The 23,141-nt window shown below is 46.4% G+C and overlaps 1 protein-coding gene across 2 annotated transcripts; it reads left to right on the top strand.

Moving 5' to 3' along the window:
- The first annotated feature begins 13,109 nt into the window (after positions 1–13,109).
- On the top strand, positions 13,110–22,329 carry LOC125763607 (troponin C). 2 transcript variants are annotated; one of them, XM_049426953.1, is made up of 4 exons: positions 13,110–13,325; positions 18,869–19,182; positions 21,905–22,014; positions 22,084–22,329. In XM_049426953.1, the coding sequence occupies exons 1-4, from the start codon at positions 13,323–13,325 to the stop codon at positions 22,110–22,112; spliced, it is 456 nt and encodes a 151-aa protein (XP_049282910.1). In that variant the 5' UTR covers positions 13,110–13,322; the 3' UTR covers positions 22,113–22,329. The 2 variants fall into 2 exon arrangements, with proteins under 2 accessions (XP_049282910.1, XP_049282908.1); XM_049426951.1 differs by lacking the exon at positions 13,110–13,325 and adding an exon at positions 15,889–16,133.
- The last annotated feature ends 812 nt before the right edge of the window (positions 22,330–23,141 follow it).

Raw genomic sequence — 23,141 nt, 5'->3', positions numbered from 1 at the left:
GAATGATGGCACCAATGGCTACATTTTCTTCTTGGGCGGACATGCCCTCAGATGTCTATGCTAGAAGTTATCTGAGAAGCCAAGTTCCATACCCTGTTTGAGAAAATGTAAAATTTTCCTCATTTTTGCGCCAAGTTTTGGCTATAACTCGGTCGGTATCCAACAGATCGCCAATCTTTAACCTGTGGTCGATAGATGGTACTAATGGCTACATTTTCTTCTTGGACGTACATGCCCTCAGATGTCTATGCTAGAAGTTATCTGAGAAACCAAGTTCCTTACCCTGTTTGAGAAAATGTAAAATTTTCGTCATTTTTGAGCAATGTAGCAAAATTTTTAAATGTGATATATTTGAATGCGAATTTGTTGCAATAAGTTTCTTTTCACTCAAATAATGCTTCAAATTAAAAAAAGAACAAAAAATCAGAAAAAAAAATAAAAAAATTTTCAACTCGAAAATTACGTTTTTTTTGAGAAATTTTGCAAAAAGAATGAAATTGATTTATTTTAATGCCAATTGGTTGCAATGTGTTTCTTTTCACTCAAGTAATGCTTTAAATAAAAAAAAGAGTGAAAAATAATAAAAAAATCAAAAAATTTAACAAAATGAAAATTTACCAAGGCTCATTTTTGCCCCAATTTTTGTCTATAAGTCAATCGGTATCCAACGGATCGCCAATCTTTAACCTGTGGTCGAATGATGGCACCAATGGCTACATTTTCTTCTTGGACAGGCATGCTCTCAGGTGTCCGTACGGGAAGTTATTCGAGGAACCAAGTTCCATACGCTGTTTGAGAAAATGTAAAATTTTCCTCATTTTTGAGCCATGTAGCAAAATTTTTTAAATGTGATATATTTGAATGCGAATTTGTTGCAATAAGTTTCTTTTCACTCCAATAATACTTTAAATTAAAAAAAGAATAAAAAATCAGAAAAAAAATTTAAAAAAAAATTCCACTCGAAAATTTGATAAGGCTTACCCCTTACGTTTTTTTGGGTAATTTTGAAAAAAAAAAATTAAATTGATTTATTTTAATGCCAATTGGTTGAACTAAGTTTCTTTTCACTCATATAATGATTGAAATAAAAAAAACAAGTGAAAATTTTATAAAAAATAAAAAACTTATAAAAATTTGAGAATTTCCTAAGGAAATCGGTGAAAACCCGGAAAAACGGATTTCCGCTGCAGTTTTCCTCCTCTGGTGGGCGGGAGGTGGGCGTTGGGTGATCGGGGAAGTGTTTTCCACGCTCCTCTCGGCGAGACGCGTCGATTGAGGGGTCACACGATGGTGTTTGGCCGGAAAATGTGGTACCCCCAGAAACGCTTTTCCGGCTGGTGTGCCCTGGTGGTGTGGAAATCGGTGCGGAAGGGAGTGGAACTAGGTGGAGGACTTCCACCCGCGCATTTCCGCCGAACACCCCAAAGCCGTAGCTCGGCTAGAAATCGGTGAAAACACGGAAAAACGGATTTGCACTGCAGTTTTCCTCCACTGGTGGGCGTGAGGGGGGTGGTGGGTGATCGGGGAAGTGTTTTCCACGCTCCTCTTGGCGAGACGCGTCGATTGAGGGGTCACACGATGGTGTTTGGCCGGAAAATGTGGTACCCCCAAAAACGCTTTTCCGGCTGGTGTGCCCTGGGGGTGTGGAAATCGGTGCGGGTGGGAGTGGAACTAGATGGAGGACTTCCACCCGCGCATTTCCGCCGAACACCCCAAAGCCGTAGCTCGGCTAGAAATCGGTGAAAACACGGAAAAACCGATTTCCGCTGCAGTTTTCCTCCTCTGGTGCGCGGGAGGGGGGTAGTGGGTGGTCGAGGAGGTGTTTTCCACGCTCCTCCCGGCGAGACGCGTCGATTGAGGGGTCACACGATGGTGTTTGGCCGGAAAATGTGGTACCCCCAGAAACGCTTTTCCGGCTGGTGTGCCCTGGTGGTGTGGAAATCGGTACGGAAGGGAGTGGAACTAGGTGGAGGACTTCCACCCGCGCATTTCCGCCGAATACCCCAAAGCCGTAGCTCGGCTAGAAATCGGTGAAAACACGGAAAAACGGATTTGCACTGCAGTTTTCCTCCACTGGTGGGCGTGAGGGGGGTGGTGGGTGATCGGGGAAGTGTTTTCCACGCTCCTCTTGGCGAGACGCGTCGATTGAGGGGTCACACGATGGTGTTTGGCCGGAAAATTTGGTACCCCCAAAAACGCTTTTCCGGCTGGTGTGCCCTGGGGGTGTGGAAATCGGTGCGGGTGGGAGTGGAACTAGATGGAGGACTTCCACCCGCGCATTTCCGCCGAACACCCCAAAGCCGTAGCTCGGCTAGAAATCGGTGAAAACACGGAAAAACCGATTTCCGCTGCAGTTTTCCTCCTCTGGTGCGCGGGAGGGGGGTGGTGGGTGGTCGAGGAGGTGTTTTCCACGCTCCTCCCGGCGAGACGCGTCGATTGAGGGGTCACACGATGGTGTTTGGCCGGAAAATTTGGTACCCCCAAAAACGCTTTTCCGGCTGGTGTGCCCTGAGGGTGTGGAAATCGGTGCGGGTAGGAGTGGAACTAGGTGGAGGACTTCCACCCGCGCATTTCCGCCGAATACCCCAAAGCCGTAGCTTGGCTAGAAATCGGTGAAAACACGGAAAAACCGATTTCCGCTGCAGTTTTCCTCCTCTGGTGGGCGTGAGGGGGGTGGTGGGTGGTCGGAAAACTGTTTTCCACGCTCCTCTCGGCGAGACGCGTCGATTGAGGGGTCACACGATGGTGTTTGGCCGGAAAATGTGGTACCCCCAGAAACGCTTTTCCGGCTGGTGTGCCCTGGTGGTGTGGAAATCGGTGCGGGTGGGAGTGGAACTAGGTGGAGGACTTCCACCCGCGCATTTCCGCCGAACACCCCAAAGCCGTAGCTCGGCTAGAAATCGGTGAAAACACGGAAAAACGGATTTGCACTGCAGTTTTCCTCCACTGGTGGGCGTGAGGGGGGTGGTGGGTGATCGGGAAATTGTTTTCCACGCTCCTCTTGGCGAGACGCGTCGATTGAGGGGTCACACGATGGTGTTTGGCCGGAAAATTTGGTACCCCCAAAAACGCTTTTCCGGCTGGTGTGCCCTGAGGGTGTGGAAATCGGTGCGGGTAGGAGTGGAACTAGATGGAGGACTTCCACCCGCGCATTTCCGCCGAACACCCCAAAGCCGTAGCTCGGCTAGAAATCGGTGAAAACACGGAAAAACCGATTTGCACTGCAGTTTTCCTCCTCTGGTGGGCGGGAGGGGGGTGTTGGGTGATCGGGGAGGCGTTTTCCACGCTCCTCTCGGCGAGACGCGTCGATTGAGGGGTCACACGATGGTGTTTGGCCGGAAAATGTGGTACCCCCAAAAACGCTTTTCCGGCTGGTGTGCCCTGGGGGTGTGGAAATCGGTGCGGAAGGGAGTGGAACTAGGTGGAGGACTTCCACCCGCGCATTTCCGCCGAATACCCCAAAGCCGTAGCTCGGCTAGAAATCGGTGAAAACACGGAAAAACCGATTTGCACTGCAGTTTTCCTCCTCTGGTGGCCGAGAGGGGGGTGGTGGGTGGTCGGAAAACTGTTTTCCACGCTCCTCTCGGCGAGACGCGTCGATTGAGGGGTCACACGATGGTGTTTGGCCGGAAAATTTGGTACCCCTAAAAACGCTTTTCCGGCTGGTGTGCCCTGAGGGTGTGGAAATAGGTGCGGAAGGGAGTGGAACTAGATGCAGGACTTCCACCCGCGCATTTCCGCCGAACACTCCAAAGCCGTAGCTCGGCTAGAAATCGGTGAAAACACGGAAAAACGGATTTCCGCTGCAGTTTTCCTCCTCTGGTGGGCGTGAGGGGGGTGGTGGGTGATCGGGGAGGTGTTTTCCACGCTCCTCTCGGCGAGACGCGTCGATTGAGGGGTCACACGATGGTGTTTGGCCGGAAAATGTGGTACCCCCAAAAACGCTTTTCCGGCTGGTGTGCCCTGGGAGTGTGGAAATCGGTGCGGGTAGGAGTAGAACTAGGTGGAGGACTTCCACCCGCGCATTTCCGCCGAACACCCCAAAGCCGTAGCTCGGCTAGAAATCTGTGAAAACACGGAAAAACCGATTTGCACTGCAGTTTTCCTCCACTGGTGGGCGTGAGGGGGGTGGTAGACGGTCGGGGAGGTGTTTTCCACGCTCCTCTCGGCGAGACGCGTCGATTGAGGGGTCACACGATGGTGTTTGGCCGGAAAATTTGGTACCCCCAAAAACGCTTTTCCGGCTGGTGTGCCCTGGGAGTGTGGAAATCGGTGCGGGTAGGAGTGGAACTAGGTGGAGGACTTCCACCCGCGCATTTCCGCCGAACACCCCAAAGCCGTAGCTCGGCTGGAAATCGGTGAAAACACGGAAAAACCGATTTGCACTGCAGTTTTCTCCCTCTGGTGGGCGAGAGGGGGGTGGTGGGTGGTCGGGCGTTCGTTTTTCACGATCCTCCCGGCGAGACGCGTCGATTGAGGGGTCACACAATGGTGTTTGGTCGGTCATTCGTCAGCTGGTCCCAAACAATTATCACGAAAACGAACGTTTTTCTGAATTTTGGTACCAGGAGAACATCCAGGCAAGAGGTAACACTAATGCTGGTGCGCAAACGTTTGCATACTTTTCGGCTGATTATTTAAATTAAAAATGTATCGCTAATTGCATACATTTAGGCGCAAAACGATATGTCGACTAATGAGCGCCATCTATTAGTCAATTTTTTAAACTTATCTCCGTACTGCTTTTAGCGCCATCTATTAGTCAGATATAAGTTTTTATAGCACATTTCGTTTTTCGCCTAAATGTATGCAATTAGCGATACATTTTTAATTTAAATAATCAGCCGAAAGGTATGCAAACGTTTGCGCACCAGGATTAGTGTTACCTCTTGCCTGGATGTTCTCCTGGTACCAAAATTCAGAAAAACGTTCGTTTTCGTGATAATTGTTTGGGACCAGCTGACGAATGACCGACCAAACACCATTGTTTGACCCCTCAATCGACGCGTCTCGCCGGGAGGATCGTGAAAAACGACTGCCCGACCACCCACCACCCCCCTCACGCCCACCAGTGGAGGAAAACTGCAGTGCAAATCGGTTTTTCCGTGTTTTCACCGATTTCTAGCCGAGCTACGGCTTTGGGGTGTTCGGCGGAAATGCGCGGGTGGAAGTCCTCCACCTAGTTCTACTCCTACCCGCACCGATTTCCACACTCCCAGGGCACACCAGCCGGAAAAGCGTTTTTGGGGGTACCAAATTTTCCGGTCAAACACCATCGTGTGACCCCTCAATCGACGCGTCTCGCCGAGAGGAGCGTGGAAAACACCTCCCCGATCACCCACCACCCCCCTCTCGCCCACCAGAGGAGGAAAACTGCAGCGGAAATCGGTTTTTCCGTGTTTTCACAGATTTCTAGCCGAGCTACGGCTTTGGGGTGTTCGGCGGAAATGCGCGGGTGGACGTCCTCCACCTAGTTCCACTCCCACCCGCACCAATTTCCACACCCTCAGGGCACACCAGCCGGAAAAGCGTTTTTGGGGGTACCACATTTTCCGGGAAAACACCATCGTGTGACCCCTCAATCGACGCGTCTCGTCGAGAGGAGCGTGGAAAACAGTTTTCCGACCACCCACCACCCCCCTCACGCCCACCAGAGGAGGAAAACTGCAGCGGAAATCGGTTTTTCCGTGTTTTCACCGATTTCTAGCCAAGCTACGGCTTTGGGGTATTCGGCGGAAATGCGCGGGTGGAAGTCCTCCACCTAGTTCCACTCCTACCCGCACCGATTTCCACACCCTCAGGGCACACCAGCCGGAAAAGCGTTTTTAGGGGTACCAAATTTTCCGGCCAAACACCATCGTGTGACCCCTCAATCGACGCGTCTCGCCGGGAGGAGCGTGGAAAACACCTCCTCGACCACCCACCACCCCCCTCCCGCGCACCAGAGGAGGAAAACTGCAGCGGAAATCGGTTTTTTCCGTGTTTTCACCGATTTCTAGCCGAGCTACGGCTTTGGGGTGTTCGGCGGAAATGCGCGGGTGGAAGTCCTCCATCTAGTTCCACTCCCACCCGCACCGATTTCCACACCCCCAGGGCACACCAGCCGGAAAAGCGTTTTTGGGGGTACCAAATTTTCCGGCCAAACACCATCGTGTGACCCCTCAATCGACGCGTCTCGCCGAGAAGAGCGTGGAAAACACTTCCCCGATCATCCACCACCCCCCTCACGCCCACCAGAGGAGGAATACTGCAGTGGAAATCGGTTTTTCCGTGTTTTCACCGATTTCTAGCCGAGCTACGGCTTTGGGGTGTAGGGCGGGAATGCGCGGGTGGAAGTCCTCCACCTAGTTCCACTCCCTTCCGCACCGATTTCCACACCCCCAGGGCACACCAGCCGGAAAAGCGTTTTTGGGGGTACCACATTTTCCGGCCAAACACCATCGTGTGACCCCTCAATCGACGCGTCTCGCCGAGAGGAGCGTGGAAAACACCTCCCCGATCACCCACCACCCCCCTCACGCCCACCAGAGGAGGAAAACTGCAGCGGAAATCCGTTTTTCCGTGTTTTCACCGATTTCTAGCCGAGCTACGGCTTTGGGGTGTTCGGCGGAAATGCGCGGGTGGAAGTCCTGCATCTAGTTCCTTTCCCTTCCGCACCTATTTCCACACCCTCAGGGCACACCAGCCGGAAAAGCGTTTTTGGGGGTACCAAATTTTCCGGCCAAACACCATCGTGTGACCCCTCAATCGACGCGTCTCGCCGAGAGGAGCGTGGAAAACAGTTTTCCGACCACCCACCACCCCCCTCTCGCCCACCAGAGGAGGAAAACTGCAGTGCAAATCGGTTTTTACGTGTTTTCACCGATTTCTAGCCGAGCTACGGCTTTGGGGTATTCGGCGGAAATGCGCGGGTGGAAGTCCTCCACCTAGTTCCACTCCCTTCCGCACCGATTTCCACACCCCCAGGGCACACCAGCCGGAAAAGCGTTTTTGGGGGTACCACATTTTCCGGCCAAACACCATCGTGTGACCCCTCAATCGACGCGTCTCGCCGAGAGGAGCGTGGAAAACGCCTCCCCGATCACCCAACACCCCCCTCCCGCCCACCAGAGGAGGAAAACTGCAGTGCAAATCGGTTTTTCCGTGTTTTCACCGATTTCTAGCCGAGCTACGGCTTTGGGGTGTTCGGCGGAAATGCGCGGGTGGAAGTCCTGCATCTAGTTCCACTCCTACCCGCACCGATTTCCACACCCTCAGGGCACACCAGCCGGAAAAGCGTTTTTGGGGGTACCACATTTTCCGGCCAAACACCATCGTGTGACCCCTCAATCGACGCGTCTCGCCGAGAGGAGCGTGGAAAACGCCTCCCCGATCACCCAACACCCCCCTCACGCCCACCAGAGGAGGAATACTGCAGTGGAAATCGGTTTTTCCGTGTTTTCACCGATTTCTAGCCGAGCTACGGCTTTGGGGTGTAGGGCGGGAATGCGCGGGTGGAAGTCCTCCACCTAGTTCCACTCCCACCCGCACCGAGAGGAGCGTGGAAAACACCTTCTCGATCACAAGCCACCCCTCTCTCGCCCACCGGAGGAGGAAAACTGCAGTACAAATCAGGTTTCTCGTGATTTCTCCGATTTCTAGATCTACGGCTTTGGGGTAGAGTTGAGAATAACAATTCTTTTTAATGAATAAACTCTGAGTGACTGAGTCTTAGCTTTTTTTGAGTAATTTAGCAAACTTTTAGAAATTGATGTATTTTAATACGAATTTGTTGAAATAAGTTTCTTTTCATTCAAATAATGCTTTAAATAAAAAAAAGAATAAAAGCAATAAAGAAAAATAAAAAAAACCTATAAAAATGCCAATATTGTAAGGCTATAGAATTAGTAAGTTTGAATCTTGACGTCTGTCTTCGTTTTGCAAAATATGTTTCTGTGTTGATTCAAATTTCATAACTCCTTCCCGTGGCGGCAGAAGTAACGAAAACACATTTCCAACATTCCAACAACATTCTTTTCTGTCAATCACATACCAGTTTTCAAAATTACCCGTGGCGAATTAATAGCAAAGCGGCCATTGCTTTTTTGAGCTCAACGTTGTGTACTTTTATGACTTTGTACCGTGACCATGTTCACTCTGTAATTACTGGAAGAAAGAAAACTATCCAAACACACACACACACACACAAGCATGCAGCACACCTCAATAAACACAGCGCCCAGGAGGATTTATTGCCACAGCAACAGTGCCATATAAGCCCACACCCGTTATGTCCTCGGTTGATGTCCTCATCGACAACAACGTCATTGGATTTCCGAAGAATTTTAATTACTTTCCTTCGCAACAACATCACAACATCGACCGGTGCATCGCATGCAACAGGCACTATTAAGCTTGGGAGCGTATAATAAGCGAGTGAGGCGTTCGTTGTTTGCAAGCTGTAATTAGTTTTCAAAGCGATTGTCCTAGTTAATCAGTGAAAATAAGGAAAGCAAGGGATTAGTCCTAAGGAAACTCATGTGAGACAACTTTTTTGCTTTCTTTCTTGTACTTTGGATGAGAGTTTAGTTAGCTCAACTTTGTGGAAAAGGTTATAAACAATAAAACAATAATCGAACTACCGATTTAATGGAGTTTTTAACGTATGCGCCTGAAGGTATGCAATACATAAATTTGTTGACACATTTCTATTTTCCGCATACCATAATTTTATTCTGAGAATAATAAACACGGTTGTTGCTAACGTTTCGTCTTACAAGGTAAAGGTGTCAATTGATATTATCATTTATCATGCAATACTCTTTCGGAGGCTTTTCTAGAACGGTAGCGAAAGTGTCCTTAACAACAGCTGTAATTACTCCAAAAACAAAAACCCCGCCCCGCCAAACCCTTGTTGATGTTGGCTCAATCTGCCCCATATACCAGATGACCGACTGGATGACGGTTTCGGTTTTGCTTATTTAGAGAAGGTTAAGAAGCGATGATACTACGATGGCCAACGTACCGGCTGTCCATCAAAACAGACTCATAGGAATTGGTATGAAACAAACATGGCGACAATATGTGGGTGCATAAATTTAGCTTCCTCGCATTACGTACGGCTTCGGATGTGTTTTTTGGAAAGAGCTATAACGAATCCACCGTCTGAGGCAATCTCTTAAAATCAGCTACACGATTCGTACGGCGCGAAGGAAAACTCTCCTCGAAATGGAGTACAATTGACCGGTTACCCCATTTTTGTAACGGAAAGCTGTCAATCAAGCGTGTTATCATGGTGCGAACGAACGCGAACGCGTTGACGTACCAGCTCATCAGTACGATCTTGGTAAGACACCTTCGTTGCGTTCGCATGCCTCGCCCGATCACCGGTGTGTGAAAGAGATACGACACGTGCAGCCGGGGCCAGAGAGGGACAAGGATCAAACATAAACAAAGAAGAGAAGGAAAACAAAACGCCTTGAGTCTTGAGAAGAACGAAAAATGTGAATGGCCATCACTGGTGGCGCCACCTCGCGTTTCTCTCTTCACTCGGTGTGTGTATTTGTTTTTCTTGCGTGGAAAGCTAATTGCGATACGTCACCACATGGCAACGGTTGCTACCTTCACTCACACCACACGTCAACGCGTGTATCGCGTGAAAGGGCGGTGTCGAAAACACGTTGCGTTCGAACTCAGTTAACAAACCTATTTTCTTTCATGATTTTCTTTTCAATTTTTCCTTTTTAACTACAATGTTTCACTTACTCTGGGTCTACTTTAAAAGGGAAAAAGAAAATCAACCATTCACGGTAGTTAAGTAAATAAGCGGAACAAAATCTACATAAACGATTGTTCGCACAATGAAATCCGAATCAATCAGTTCGGTGTGTGAATTTATGAACCATAAAAGGTACGGAAAACTAACACATAAAAATGTACATTTAGTGATCGTTTCCTTTTTCCACCCCCGCAAAAATCGATGAGTGTTTTAAAGGCTCGCTTCTTTTTTTTGCCTTTCCGATCGTAACAACCTGCCACGTGCTTGTTCGAAGTGAATAAACTTTGAATCTCGTCAAAAATTTTACTACCTCTCGTAAAGTTATAAAAATGGCCAACACCATGCGGCACGTCCGTTTGTTTATTTCCTTGTGTGTGTCTGTGTTTGTGTGTGTCTGTGTCTCTGGCAGAGCTCCACTACTTCTTTACACTACTGTGAGAAAATGGCAAGCTGCAACCATATTGCACTAAACGTCCATCCAAAATGGAAGGAAGAACAGTTCCACGCGGTGCAATTGCAGCTGCATCTGAACCACAGTTCTATCGCGGAAAAGCCATTTCATCCTCTCTCTCTCTCTCTCTCTCTCTCTTCCATCCCCACCTGTTTCAGTCTTTGAAGGACCAACAATTTAATTGACGCCAGCCACATTAACGAGACAAGAGAGGGCGCATTCTTCCGCGCGTTGTTTTATTTTCCGCACGGGTTGAGCACGAGGCGCCGTAAAAAATGCACTCGTTCGGGGTTCGCGCTTCAATCAATCAATTTTTCGCTCCGCACCAGATGGGAATCGATTGAAGATGAACTTCTGCTTCCGCTAGCAGATGACTCGAACGAGGTCATAGACGGTTTCCAGTTTACTATCGGATTTTTTTATGGGATTTCCCTCACAGGCAGATCTTGATACGGGGCGCGTTAATGGTATTGCAAAAGTGTACTGTTAAGGGTGCCACGAATCGTAAACGCAGATCCTTGATAAAGTGGATACAAATTGATTACAAACGGTTTAAAGTGTCGATAAACAAGAGTACAGTAACAAAACAAAACTGTCGCGCAAAAAAACACATAACAAAAGCATGTAACAAATGTCTAGTTAAGATGTTCATTCTTTGTAGAATAATTCTATCCGAATAACAGGAAATCTATGAAGAAATGTAAAACCTTATCCTTATCCAAAACACCAACAAACTAGTACGATAAGCATTGTACTTCCTGCTTGACTTTATGAAGCTATTTCCGCTTGATTACATACCAGAGGCCTCGATTTGCGTTGAAAGGTCAATTAGTTAAGCCGTTTTGCTAAAAACAAAGTTGCCTAACGGTGGCTTACGGTTATTAGACGAACGTGTTAAAGCGTGTTATCGTGGTACCGGAATCTTCGTCGAGCACGAATTCGGTTTGGGCTTCATTCCATCACGCACAGGCGAATGGTGCCGGACACCGAGCCGAACAATAAATTAGTGCAATTTATGCACTATTTTAAGAGCAAATCATTAGTAAGCTGCTTGCCGCGTTCGCGCGTCTATGGTCTCGTGTGCCACCCCCCGAGGTCTGTTCAGGTCCATTTGTTTATGAAGCGTTACCGGAGACCACCCCTGAAACGAATGGCGAGCAAAATCGTCGCTGTCGATAGGAACACCTGGTGTTGCCATTCTGCCTGATAGTTGACTTGCTTGTGACAGTATTTGTGCGAAAAGAAGAGACACGTAATTTATAAACACTTGAGCAATGTTTCTGTTCATTTATTGAGTGTTTTATTAACAAAAAAAATGTGTTATAGTTCTTTATTCGACTTTTTTTTATCTTTTTAATCACTTCGCCTGGATCATCTCAAATCAGCTTAAATACATAGGTTTAAGTTTAATTAAACTCCCCAGCATAATGCATAAATTAAAAAGGGCAAAAATTAATGAAGTCTTCCAAAACGGCATCGGTACGACTGCTAGCAAACTTTTCACACCCTTGCACGATCCATTCAGACGCACCTGTATATTTATAGTGGATTATCATGAAACAAACGGACACAGCGGACTCCATCCTTCCTCCATTTTTTACCCTTACCGCGCGGAATGGAATGCTCACACCGTCATCACTTGATGTGGCCACTCTTAACCTTTCCTGCGCCTGCATTGCGCTTCCCGTGCCAATTCTTAGGCGGCAACCCTGTTCAACACCTGGCCCCTAGGGGTAGATTCATCGTCAAACGATGCGCAAAACAGCCAGCAAAACAGCCGGCAAAAGCGTTTGGAAAGCAGTCCACACACACACATATACATTCAACATGGATGGATTGGGTCGGAAGAGATTCATTGAAATTATGTAAACCACACTCTTGTTCTGCTGTTTTTTTGTGTGTGGTTGCGTACGTGTAAGATATGAAACTGTTCGAGTGTCAAAGTGCGGATTTCCCGTTTGGAATGATGGATCGAAGGATGCCATGCACTCGTATGGAACCGAACGACCGAACGACCGAACGACCGTACGGCATGGAGACGGTGTGAAGGCGAATGAATGTTTCCTTCGCTTATTTCTTTCTTCCTTTCCTGCCTTTCCACACACACAGAGACACGGCTGGGGGAGAAGGCCAACGGTTGGGACTGGCAATCGGGTTTGTTACGCCTCACTCACAGCACGTTTCCAAATGCCGGTACAGAGTGCGGCTACGAAACGAAAACCGCTACCGATCCGGACGGGTATCCGAATGGAAAAAGTATACACGCTTGCTAGTGCTACTTATAGCGATTTTTCCTGCCCATTGCGACTGACGGCCACGTTTCGGGGCAAGAACGTCATACACTCAGCGCCATCCTCAGCGCTAGTGTGCTTCTCTTTCGCACCGGTAGCGACCTTCCCTTGGCGTCCGACGAGATGAACCTTTTTCGGAGGTCGTTTTCTTTTCGACCGTCTGGACCATGTATCGGTCCATCTCGGTTTGGAAAACGGAAAGAGACGAGATAACTCGCATGCAGCAAGCGTCCGCCTGTGTGCCTTCGATGTGTGTAAGTGTTTGGAAAGTAGTTTTGTTTTTCCTTTTTGGCTCTGTCAAGTAGAAATATTCAACATTTACCGATCGAGTGAGGGAATACCAGTGCAATACACACACACACCCGCGAGAGAGTGGTCGGACTCCTCACGCATGCTGCGACTCATGGCTGCCTTCCATCTTTCCCCTCTCTCTCTCGTCCCTTGCAACTTTCGCTTTTCCACTCCACAGCAACACTGTGTGTGGAAAACACGGTGCGGTCAATATTGTGCGGAGGAGTTTTTAAATATAAATGATGTTGAATGATATTTTTCGCCTCTAGTTGCCTATTGAACCGCCTTCGGTTAATTAACTGTTTCGGTTTGAAGCGTACACCGACCAAGTCGATCGGTACGTGCGGAGAGTCTTTCGGTGTCTTTCGGTGCGTTCAGTTCGACGTTCGCGGCCGTTTGTGCGTTTGCAAAAGGCACACCTGTGTACGAGTGGCAGTCTTGTGTGGTTGGTCCAGTAACCGCTTTTTCCCTCCCGGACGGAGCAACAGTTTTACGCCACCCTTCGACAGCAAACGACACTACACGCGACAAAATGGTAATGTACTGTGCACGAAAATGCGATACAAATATTTATATAGTTTGCACCGAGCGTCACGCGTGCTTTTCCACGTACGCAGCCACCTAAGTAGAGTGAGGTACCAGGCGTCTCCATTACAAACGAGTACGCGCCAAAGCTAAGGTTTTGCATTCCGGAAATATTGCCAACCGAACGCCCACTAACGCCAATCGGGATGGGAGAAGCAGATAATCAAACCACTCATTATGGGCAGTAAAAGTTGTGATCAATCAAATGTGGCATACAGGCAGAAAAATTGGAAGTGAAACGATGCGTCATTGCTGGCTTTAACCGATCACGAGTTAAAGTGTCGCCCGTTAGTGAGGATGAGGCACACCGCAGTGTCTAAAGGTGGCAGCTAATGTTACGGTTACAATTGCCAAAAACAGCGAACTATTTTGACATTACTCGTCACATTCGCCAGGCACATATTAATTAACCCCAGAGAGGAATCAATGACGAGATCCAATCATATGTGCCCCGCTCGAACACCAACCTGAGCTCCGGTCGAAGGTGTAAAGGAACGAATCATTTTTGTTGGGAATTTGCTTCCTTACTCCACTATCGCGGATGTGTTGATCTATGAAAAAGGGCGTGAAATTGACGATCACCCATCACCCGGCATCCATTGCTCGTGCCGATTCTAGAATGTTTGGCGTGTCCGCCTTCGCTTGATTCCATTTGTTCAGAAGTCACCGTTCGTGGGATTTTATTAATAAATCTCAACTCATTCCACGGTTATTAATCATCAGCTATGTCGCTCCTCCCCTGGTGCGATGCCGTTGGGTGAGTGATGGGACTTTGCAAATGATTCATTAACGATGGAACGCAGCTATGCTACGCCATGTTAGTCTTCTCTATGTACTGTGAAAAGGTTGGTGTAACCCTGCATTGCACCATTATAACAACATTGATCGAACGCCAAACGAACACATTTCTTTAGAAAGCCAAGAGAGCAAAAGATAGGTCCACATCAATCTCGTAAGGGCAAAAAGTGTATTAAAGATAGCCATGAATTTGTTAATATATCTGAGCAAAGGTTCTAATTTAAATAAACAATTCGCGCAATCACTGCACGTTCCATGAAAAGATCAATAATCAATTAATCAACCGTGTTTATTGCATTTACTCAGACAACCGATTATGAGTTATTTTCCAGCACATTTCAAACGGAAGACGGTTACTTTTCCAGATCAAAAACACGACGATAGCAGAAGATTGATTTGCCTGAAGCGAACTTTGATGTTGCTTTATTAATATAAGCTGAGCAGTTAGTTGTCGATGCGCGTAGTATAATTATAGCTTTTCGTTGATTAGCATCCCAGACCACTGAAGTATTTTCTATTTGATAAACATTAACTTAGATTTATTCATTTCAATGATGACGTTCCAATGGTTTCAATGACGATCTCAAAACGTGAATTTATGATATTTTTCAATAAACATATTTTCTTGCTTTCACATGAAACTGAACCGTGAATGGAAATTTTCCAACCAATTGCTTGTTTAAATAGTTTCGAAATGAACTTAACATTCCTGTCAACGAAGCAGAACAAAGAAAGTCACATAATCATTACCACATCGAGCTTCCAAAGATATTTTTTCCTCTTTAAAGGCCGTTATCTGCTTGTTTACATTATCTTTTTTTTTTCTTTTTGCACGGCTGCTCGAGTAGATTAATTAATGAGTCGTTATTTTTAATCCATCTTCCCGTAGCTTTATTTAGCACGGTTTCCTCCCGTTTGTGCACTTAACGCACCACATTACCATCCGTTTGCAGCAATTATATGCCTTAGAACGAACCAGTACAGTATATACACCTTGGTGTGTGGGAGGAGGACAGAATGATAGAGGCAAAAAGAGAGAGAGAAAAAAAATCATCGTAAAAATACCGCACATGAAATAATGTCCATTTTTAGGAGGATAAATTATCCACACTCATTCATCTTGTTCTCGTTCATCTGCAGCTTGAATTTAGCTGGCCATTTTGAAAAAAAAAATGCAAACGAAACAAGGTTCATCATATTTAACCACTTAAGTGAGCGATACAACGACATGACGCGTCGGTTTTTGGAGGCCAATGCGATGGTTTATCTCACACCGTATCCCCGCTGCGTTCCGTCATGTACCCACGTCCTCCAGATGCCAGATGCAGGTGTAAATAAATAAAAGTTTAATTTCTCAATTTTCCCATCAACGGAGGTAAGCCTGTCTGTTGAAAACCATTTCCTGGTGTCCGTTTCGAAACTCTACCCAGGAGAAATATGCACCAACACGCGCATGGATGTAGATGTTTGCCAGGGACGATGATGCGTTCGATGATTGGATCTCAATCGAAGATCACCGGATCGGGATGGGGCACTATTATTGCTGGCGATCGCTCTCTCCCTTTTGCACCCTTAAAATCGAGCATGCACCCTTTTTTTCGATCAAGAGAGCTGACAAGAGCGAGAGACACTTGCACACCTACTGGCTGGTGCTTGCAGGCTTGCAGTACTGCGCCTCCTCGACATCTTTGTTTCGGTACCGATTGGCAAAAGCACTTCGGTGTGTCGGTGCTTAATTCGATCCGACCACAATCGATCGGTGCATCGGGCCTGCAGGTGCTGATCACAATTCACGGCCAGTCTCAGTCGGAAACTGTTTGGTCGCTGTGCTTGCAACGCGTAACGCGTGACCCTGCTGTAGTTTGCCAGCTGTCGGAAGTGGTGTCGTTCAAGTGGTGCTCGTGATCGATAAATATCCCAACCCCAACACGTCTGGAGCATCAAGATGTCGGATTTTTTTGTGAGTTGTAGCTAAGCGTAGTGTGCCCTACTGTCTTCGAATTTAAAGCGTGTGCAAATAACCGTACCTAGCCAATTCCAATTAGTGTTCAGTGCCTCCACGCCTGTCACGATATTCTGTTTCGAACGGAATCAACAAAAAATCCTTTGCCCAAAGCCAAACCGTCCCCGAAAATGGAACGATCAATTCTGCACTAATGGAGCGGACAGTGTGACACATTTCCATCTGTCAGCAGACCGATTTTTCGTTCCCCCTTTCCATATGGGCAAACGTTTTGCAAAGTGGCGGAATGTCATATCGTGGTGGGTGACGAGCATCACTTAATTAGTATCCAGTGACGAAAGAGACGGAATTTCCCCCGAGGCGAACTACTTTCAACTTCAACTCAATTAGTACGAATGCAACACACTCAAACATGTGCCACGCACACTTTAGTTAGGTGGCCGCAAAAATGTGATTAAAATATTGTTTAAATCGATTTCTGCTGATAGACGACCGTTTGATGTTTTTTTGCATCGTTTTTAAATCCCGGGGGTAAAACATAAATTATTGCTCTTTTTTCTCTGCTGCTGCTAACTCCCATGAAGCATGATAATATATGCAATCATGATGTTTGTTAGTGTGTAAAAAGCAATTAAAATTACAGTAAATATTTAATCATATACGAGGTCTATGAAAAAACTGATTCATTTATTAAGAGAAATCCCATTAATAATCAAAATCAGTTGATTTGAATATTAAAATGAATTGCAATATAAATTTTTAAAGCTAAACGCTACAACTAAAGTTCAAACTGAGCTTCTACAGAACTTCTACAGAACTTTCGCCTTTCTAGTGTTTATTAATAAGATTTTTTTGCTAAATAATTTTTGGCTCAGTAATTTAATACGCCAAAAAAAGCCCTTATTAAACCGTTCCTGTTCACCACGGCGACGTAAATTTCCCTCCTAATTGTGTTTATGCATTAGAGTTGAAGCGTATGACAGATAACAAAAACAAAACGGCCCAACCAACAACATCCATTTGCTCCGGTATTCATGTTCCTATCATGTTTCCGACAATGTGTTTGTCTGTGGCGCACACTACATCACCCGGAGCGCTTGCTCTCGCTCTCTTTCTATCGCACGCAACTGGTTCCTATTGTTTATTGTGACAAGCAGAATGCTCCCTGACAGCTGCTCGCTACTGCTGCTGCTGCTGTTCGGCTATTGATGCAATGTGCGACCGAAAAACCAATAAATCATAGCCAAACTGTGCCGCAGGATAAATTTTTCGCGGTCATCGAGCACTCAACTTAACCGGGTCGCAAAACCGAAGAAAAAAATATATAAAAAAGCTACATAACAGTGGACGAAATCATCGCGGGACTTGGAGTGGAGTGTGTCAATCAAAAATCCGAACCGCGCCCTCGAAGATCAAAAAACTCGAGCTCGCCACGGATCATTTCCTGCGCGCTCAGCTCCCACCCCATTCACTGCGGAGATGGGAGATATATTTTTAACGCAACGTTTTTTTTTCTTCTTCCATATTTTCATAAGGGACGTTTCTCGGTTAGATATATAATGAAACGTAGGAGAAAAATATATAGGCGTAACACGAGATGCTCGTGGGGGTCCCTGGGCGATCGTGTCACCGCGTGATGATCATGAATCAATCGTTAATAATTACATCAGGGTCCGTAGCGGTAGTGCTTGACCACATCTTGCTACCATGTTGGCTGCGGGCCAAAAATTCGGTAAGCCAGTGTGGCCCTTACCGATGCCAAATGGTCTGTCTTATGTTTCCCCTGCAGCCGACCGAGGAAGAAATCTGTGAAGGTGAATTGGAGAAGAAAATGATTAATGCTGCAACATAGGCGGGGGCCCAGTACGGGAAGGTTGCGTTGACCATCGTGCCAGTTGGTGCCGTTACCAGTCGCGCACTAAAAATTCCTCTCCATTAATATTTATATCGGAATCAAGACTGAAGCATTTTCGGGTTCGCCATTTGCAGTAGCTCGCAGGCTTGCTCTCTTTGATTCCGATCATCGGTAGGGAAAACGATTAAAGGCGGCACTGAAATGACCCAAACGGAATGCCATTACGATGGCTAAATGCAAAAAAAGCACCCAACGATTTCCCACCCCGGCACGACATCCGGCATTTAGCGGAAAATGAGGAGAGGCCGAATACGGTTTCAGACGCTCTTCAAAAGGGGTTTCGATTTCACAGTCCATTTGAGTGGTGCATGAATATTTCCGTTTCCCGCACACCCAACCCGTTGAAGTGTCCAATTGAAGCGGCAAGCGAAGGGAATTCAAAATACTTCAAGAGCGGCACTGTGGCAATGGACAGTTTGATCGACACCTGTTTATGCGAACGGGGCAGGGTTTTTGCAGTCGATGCAGAGGATACGCAAGGGGGCGGATAGAAGGGTAGGACAGCACATTTAGTTTGCCGATCGGATATGTCGTATAAACATGGCGGGATTATGAGGTACGGCGTAGTTCGATCCGATTTTGCTACATGAAGCAACAAAGTATTACTACACGAAACGCAATTAGTTGGAGCGAACAAGGTCGTCGATTAGTGTTTAAATAAATTGTGTACTGTTGCGATTCGTCAAACTAATACGTTGCAAGCTGTCAGTTGGAAGTACGGAAAACCTGCAGTTGCCAAAAAACAAAATAACAATGGAAACACACACAAATTATTTATATTAACGTATTATTGTTTATCATTTACTTCCCGCTGCAGGATGATGAGGAACAGAGAATGCTGATCATGCGCAAAGCATTCCAGATGTTTGACACGGCGAAAACGGGCTTCATCGAGACAATCAAGATCTCGACGATTCTCAACACGATGGGCCAACTGTTCGACGAGGGCGAGCTGCAGGACCTGATCGATGAGGAGGACCCCGAAAGTACGGGCCGCGTTAACTTTGACGGGTTCGCCAACATCGCCTCGAACTTCCTGCAGGAGGAGGAAGATGCCGAAGCGATGCAGCAGGAGCTGAAGGAAGCCTTCCGGTTGTATGACCGTGAGGGTAACGGCTACATCACCACTAGGTAAGGTTCGGGGCACCAAACATGCTGGGAAGCCTACAGAAGTTGCCGTTGTCGATGGCGTGACAAGTCCTCTTTCAGCACTCTTACACACACCAACACACGGTTCCGTTTCATGTCCAACTGTTTGCCCCCCTCCCCCTCCCGTTCGACCCCCTATCACTCCCTTGCATTTGCACGTGTAGTACGTCAAATAAGCCTTTAATTTATCGCCCGTTCATGCTACACGGTTTACCGGGCATCGGTTTTGGCAAGTTCCTACGAGCCGTACGCTTGATTTATCGCTGTTTACCGTGTACGATAGTGTCATTATTTTTACTTTTCACCCCAAAAAAACCCATCCAAACCGGCCAGGTTAAAGCATAGTCGCTTGTGGGATTTGGTTTCCACATTGCTACTGATATGGGTTCGCTTTCTTCTTAGCTAGAAATTATGCTCAGTGACCTCTTGGCGAACTGGCTATAGACGTTCGACATGATATCCAAGTGAACAGAAATATATGAAGGAAGAAAAAAAATCACCACCATGTGAGCACAAACATTTAACGATCACAAATATTCGTTGTTCGTTGGTGGAAAGATAAAGCACTCACGGGTGAATGGTGACCGGAAATGGTAACGGCGCTCAATTCGCCTTATCCTTAGACGACGCGTGACGACAATGCCAACAAGAATTGGATACGACCGGAGTGTGTCCGGCTGTTTTAGGTTAGAAGTCACAACAATATTCCAAGAAATTTGGCCAAACTCTTTATTTTTTTTATTATTGTTTGTAGTTATTTGCATTTCATTCCGAAGGGTTTACGAGTACAAACCAAATGGTATTTGGGCTTCTTTAACATGCAAAATTGAGTTTCGTTAGCAACGGTGTTTGTACGGTTATTTTATATTGGATTAGAATTCATCCGAACTTTATGTGTTTGCTCATATCTGTGTGGTATGTTGTGGATTTGTCTTGCCAATGCTTGGCAACTACCATCAACATCCAACGCATTTTATTTCAACGATTGGTTTAATTCTACCATAAAATGATGCCAACTTCGCACGATTGTGGTAAAACTTTGTTCACACCTCGTCGAGTGGAGCCGAATCGAGAACACTATCTTCTCATCCGATGTGTCCGAAGCGCAGGATGAAGGCGGATGTGAAAAGGTGGAAGAGAAGCTCACATTTTTACTGCCAACGGTAAAATCGAGCATTTCCCATAAAATACGCTTGCCTGATGGTGAAAAACTAATTACTGGTGAAAAGTAGTTTGCATACGCACACACACACACACACCTAGCTCTCGCACGGTTTTTGCCGTTCTGTTTGTGGTTTGGTGAAAATTTATTGCCACCATATGTATGCTTGCTTGTGGCAGTTTTTTTTTGTTTTGCTCGCTGCCACGCTTCGAACATCGACCGACCGGAAACGCTTTAAATCCAACGAGAGCTCAATAAACCTTGTCTCCCTTTTGGCAACAACGACACATACGCGACAGAGAGAGAGAGAGCCGAGCATTAAAAAGGGAAGGTAAAAATATAACAAACGTAATAAATAACGCGTTTCCACGGACGCTGGACTCATTTGTGTATCATATTTTCATCGTTTCAAACCAACCAGACCGAAGCAGATTATGACTGCGACCATACCACCCGGTTTTGGGGAGTGGGAAGTTAATTTTGCATCGCTGACAAAATATTTCGAAATTTTCAACACCACCACCACCACCAACCGCCAGTGATGAATTAGAGCGATGGTGCGGAGAAACACTGCAGACGCCACATTCCAATGGTTTGTCCAATGATCGGCCTACGCACATTTCCATCTGCTTTTCATCTACGGAAATCCACTTAATCTACCGCGTCACCTGAACCTGGAACCGTTCTTCCGTTTCGTGCGCGAATAAACAAAATGATCTCGCCGACCCCCCTCGAAACATGGTCGAATCACACGTTACGGTAAGCGTGTAGCGACCGGGAACGCTAAAGTACGCAGCCAATTTTTCTTCACAAACTACCGGGCGCCTCCATCAGGCTGTATGTTCCCCGCTACTGCCACAAAACTTTACGTTTGTCGTTCCGTTCCCTGCACACCGTCACTTCACATTCGTTACGGGTCAAGTTATGTTTACTCGGCACAGGAATTTCACATAACGTCCAAGCTGCAGTGCGTAGCAAAGGCAAAAAAGGCGGAAACGGCCGGCGGAGCATAAATATCATCATCACCAGCGATGCGCAACCGAGTCGTGGACGGGAATTGGTTGCTCTTTTTCCTACGTCTACTATATCTTAGGGTCGAATGGAACACGGCAGCATCACGATGGGGTAGCATAATGGTCCTTGATTTCGGAAGCAGCATCTTTTTTTTTTGTTGGCCGCTGAAGCTGCCAGCTGCCAACGATGAAAAGTCATCGTGCAGTGCTAGCTGCTGCTTAAATTATAAATGCTCTGGATGTGTTATAAGTTATGTGCCGTACCTGGTACCGGTTTGTTGCCTTTTTTTCCCCAGCTGCTGGATCCTTCATTCCGCCAGCAAGATGAATCGATGTTACGCTTCGCATGAAACGCTTCCGTCCAAGGACAGCGAGCAACTTTCCCGTGGCAATGGGCAGCGAATTGAAAGTGAAGCATCGTATAAGAAAGCACACTACGCACACGTACCGACATTTTTCCACACCAAATGAGAGCATTTCACGTGAATGTTTAACATTCTTTTCCTCTTTATTTTTTTTCCACCCCCAGCACGCTGAAGGAAATCCTTAAGGCACTCGACGATAAACTGTCCAACGAAGATCTGGATGGCATAATCGGGGAAATCGATACGGACGGTTCCGGAACAGTAGATTTCGATGGTAAGACAACACCGGACGCCACCGAAAACACATGTACTGACCGGTTCCGCTTCCCTTCCCTTATTACAGAGTTCATGGAGATGATGACGGGTGAATAAGCGCAAACCCTTGCCAAACCTTAATACGAGTACGCACACACACGCGCGCTAATTTTCCAGTCACCGTACTTCTTTCCAATCGTATATCCCTGTTACGCTGGTCAACATGAAGCGAAACGTAGGATGCCACCAGCGGACTAGTCATTGCCACGTTGCACACATCGGTTGGATGTATTTTTGTTAGCTGTTATTAAATCACTCTCTATATGCGCTCCAACTTCCTTGTGAATCATGCAAGTGTCTTCTTATACATGAAAAAATCATAAAAAAACGTGCCGAAAAAAAAACATGTTGCGTTCGTTCAAAATTATACTTTAATAAGCGAATAAGTGTGCTGAGCAGTGCAACCGTGTTTTGTTCCATGTTTTCATCTTTCCTTAGGTGTTTATCCTGTCGCAAGAAGAAGCTATCCAAACCGACCTATTTCATCAAACCAATATTAACCCGATCAAAGCACAAAAAAACGTCTGTTTGCAAACGAAAACAAGTGAAAGCTCTGCCCAATCAAAAAGCATTTCACAAACAATCCGTTTCCGCATTACACCCCGGTGCAACCGTTCCGGGTTTTTTTTGTCTCCTCTTCTTCATCCCTGGCGAGGATTTCCATAATCCCATTGTGTCCTCTGGTGCTCACTCGTGAATATTTATTTCCACATCAATCTACCGTTTTATATGTACATGGCAACTGTGGTACCGTGGTGTTTTTCCTCAAAATAGGGTAGAATTTTCACTACTTTTTTTTGTCTTTTCTTTCCCCATTCTCTATTTGTTGTTTTTCGTCTATTACTCCTTTTGCTCCAATGTCTCTCTTTTCCGTTCTACGAATGCTGATTTTAGTGCTGTTTTGAAAACCGAACAGGATGCGACGTGAATTGCAATTTGAATTTCATTTGAAAGTATTATCACCTTCATTGCAGGAACAGTGCTTCTGGAATCATTGAGAAAAATTGAAGAGAACAATCAAACCGTACGCAGTGTCATATTTTCTTTTTTGTGGCTACCAACAGTGAAGTGTCCTGAAAAAAACTT

This window comes from Anopheles funestus, chromosome 2RL, assembly GCF_943734845.2.
Source record: "Anopheles funestus chromosome 2RL, idAnoFuneDA-416_04, whole genome shotgun sequence".
In the NCBI taxonomy this organism is placed as follows: Eukaryota; Metazoa; Arthropoda; class Insecta; order Diptera; family Culicidae; genus Anopheles; species Anopheles funestus.
The sequence above is the reverse complement of the archived record's forward strand: the minus strand, read 5'-3'. Positions and strand labels throughout refer to the sequence as shown.

Excerpts from the sequence above, each read along its gene's own strand:
- LOC125763607 (XM_049426951.1), top strand. Across the intron at positions 19,183-21,904 it reads AACGGCTACATCACCACTAG|CACGCTGAAGGAAATCCTTA; the intron begins GTAAGGTTCGGG and ends TTCCACCCCCAG. Across the intron at positions 22,015-22,083 it reads CGGAACAGTAGATTTCGATG|AGTTCATGGAGATGATGACG; the intron begins GTAAGACAACAC and ends CCCTTATTACAG.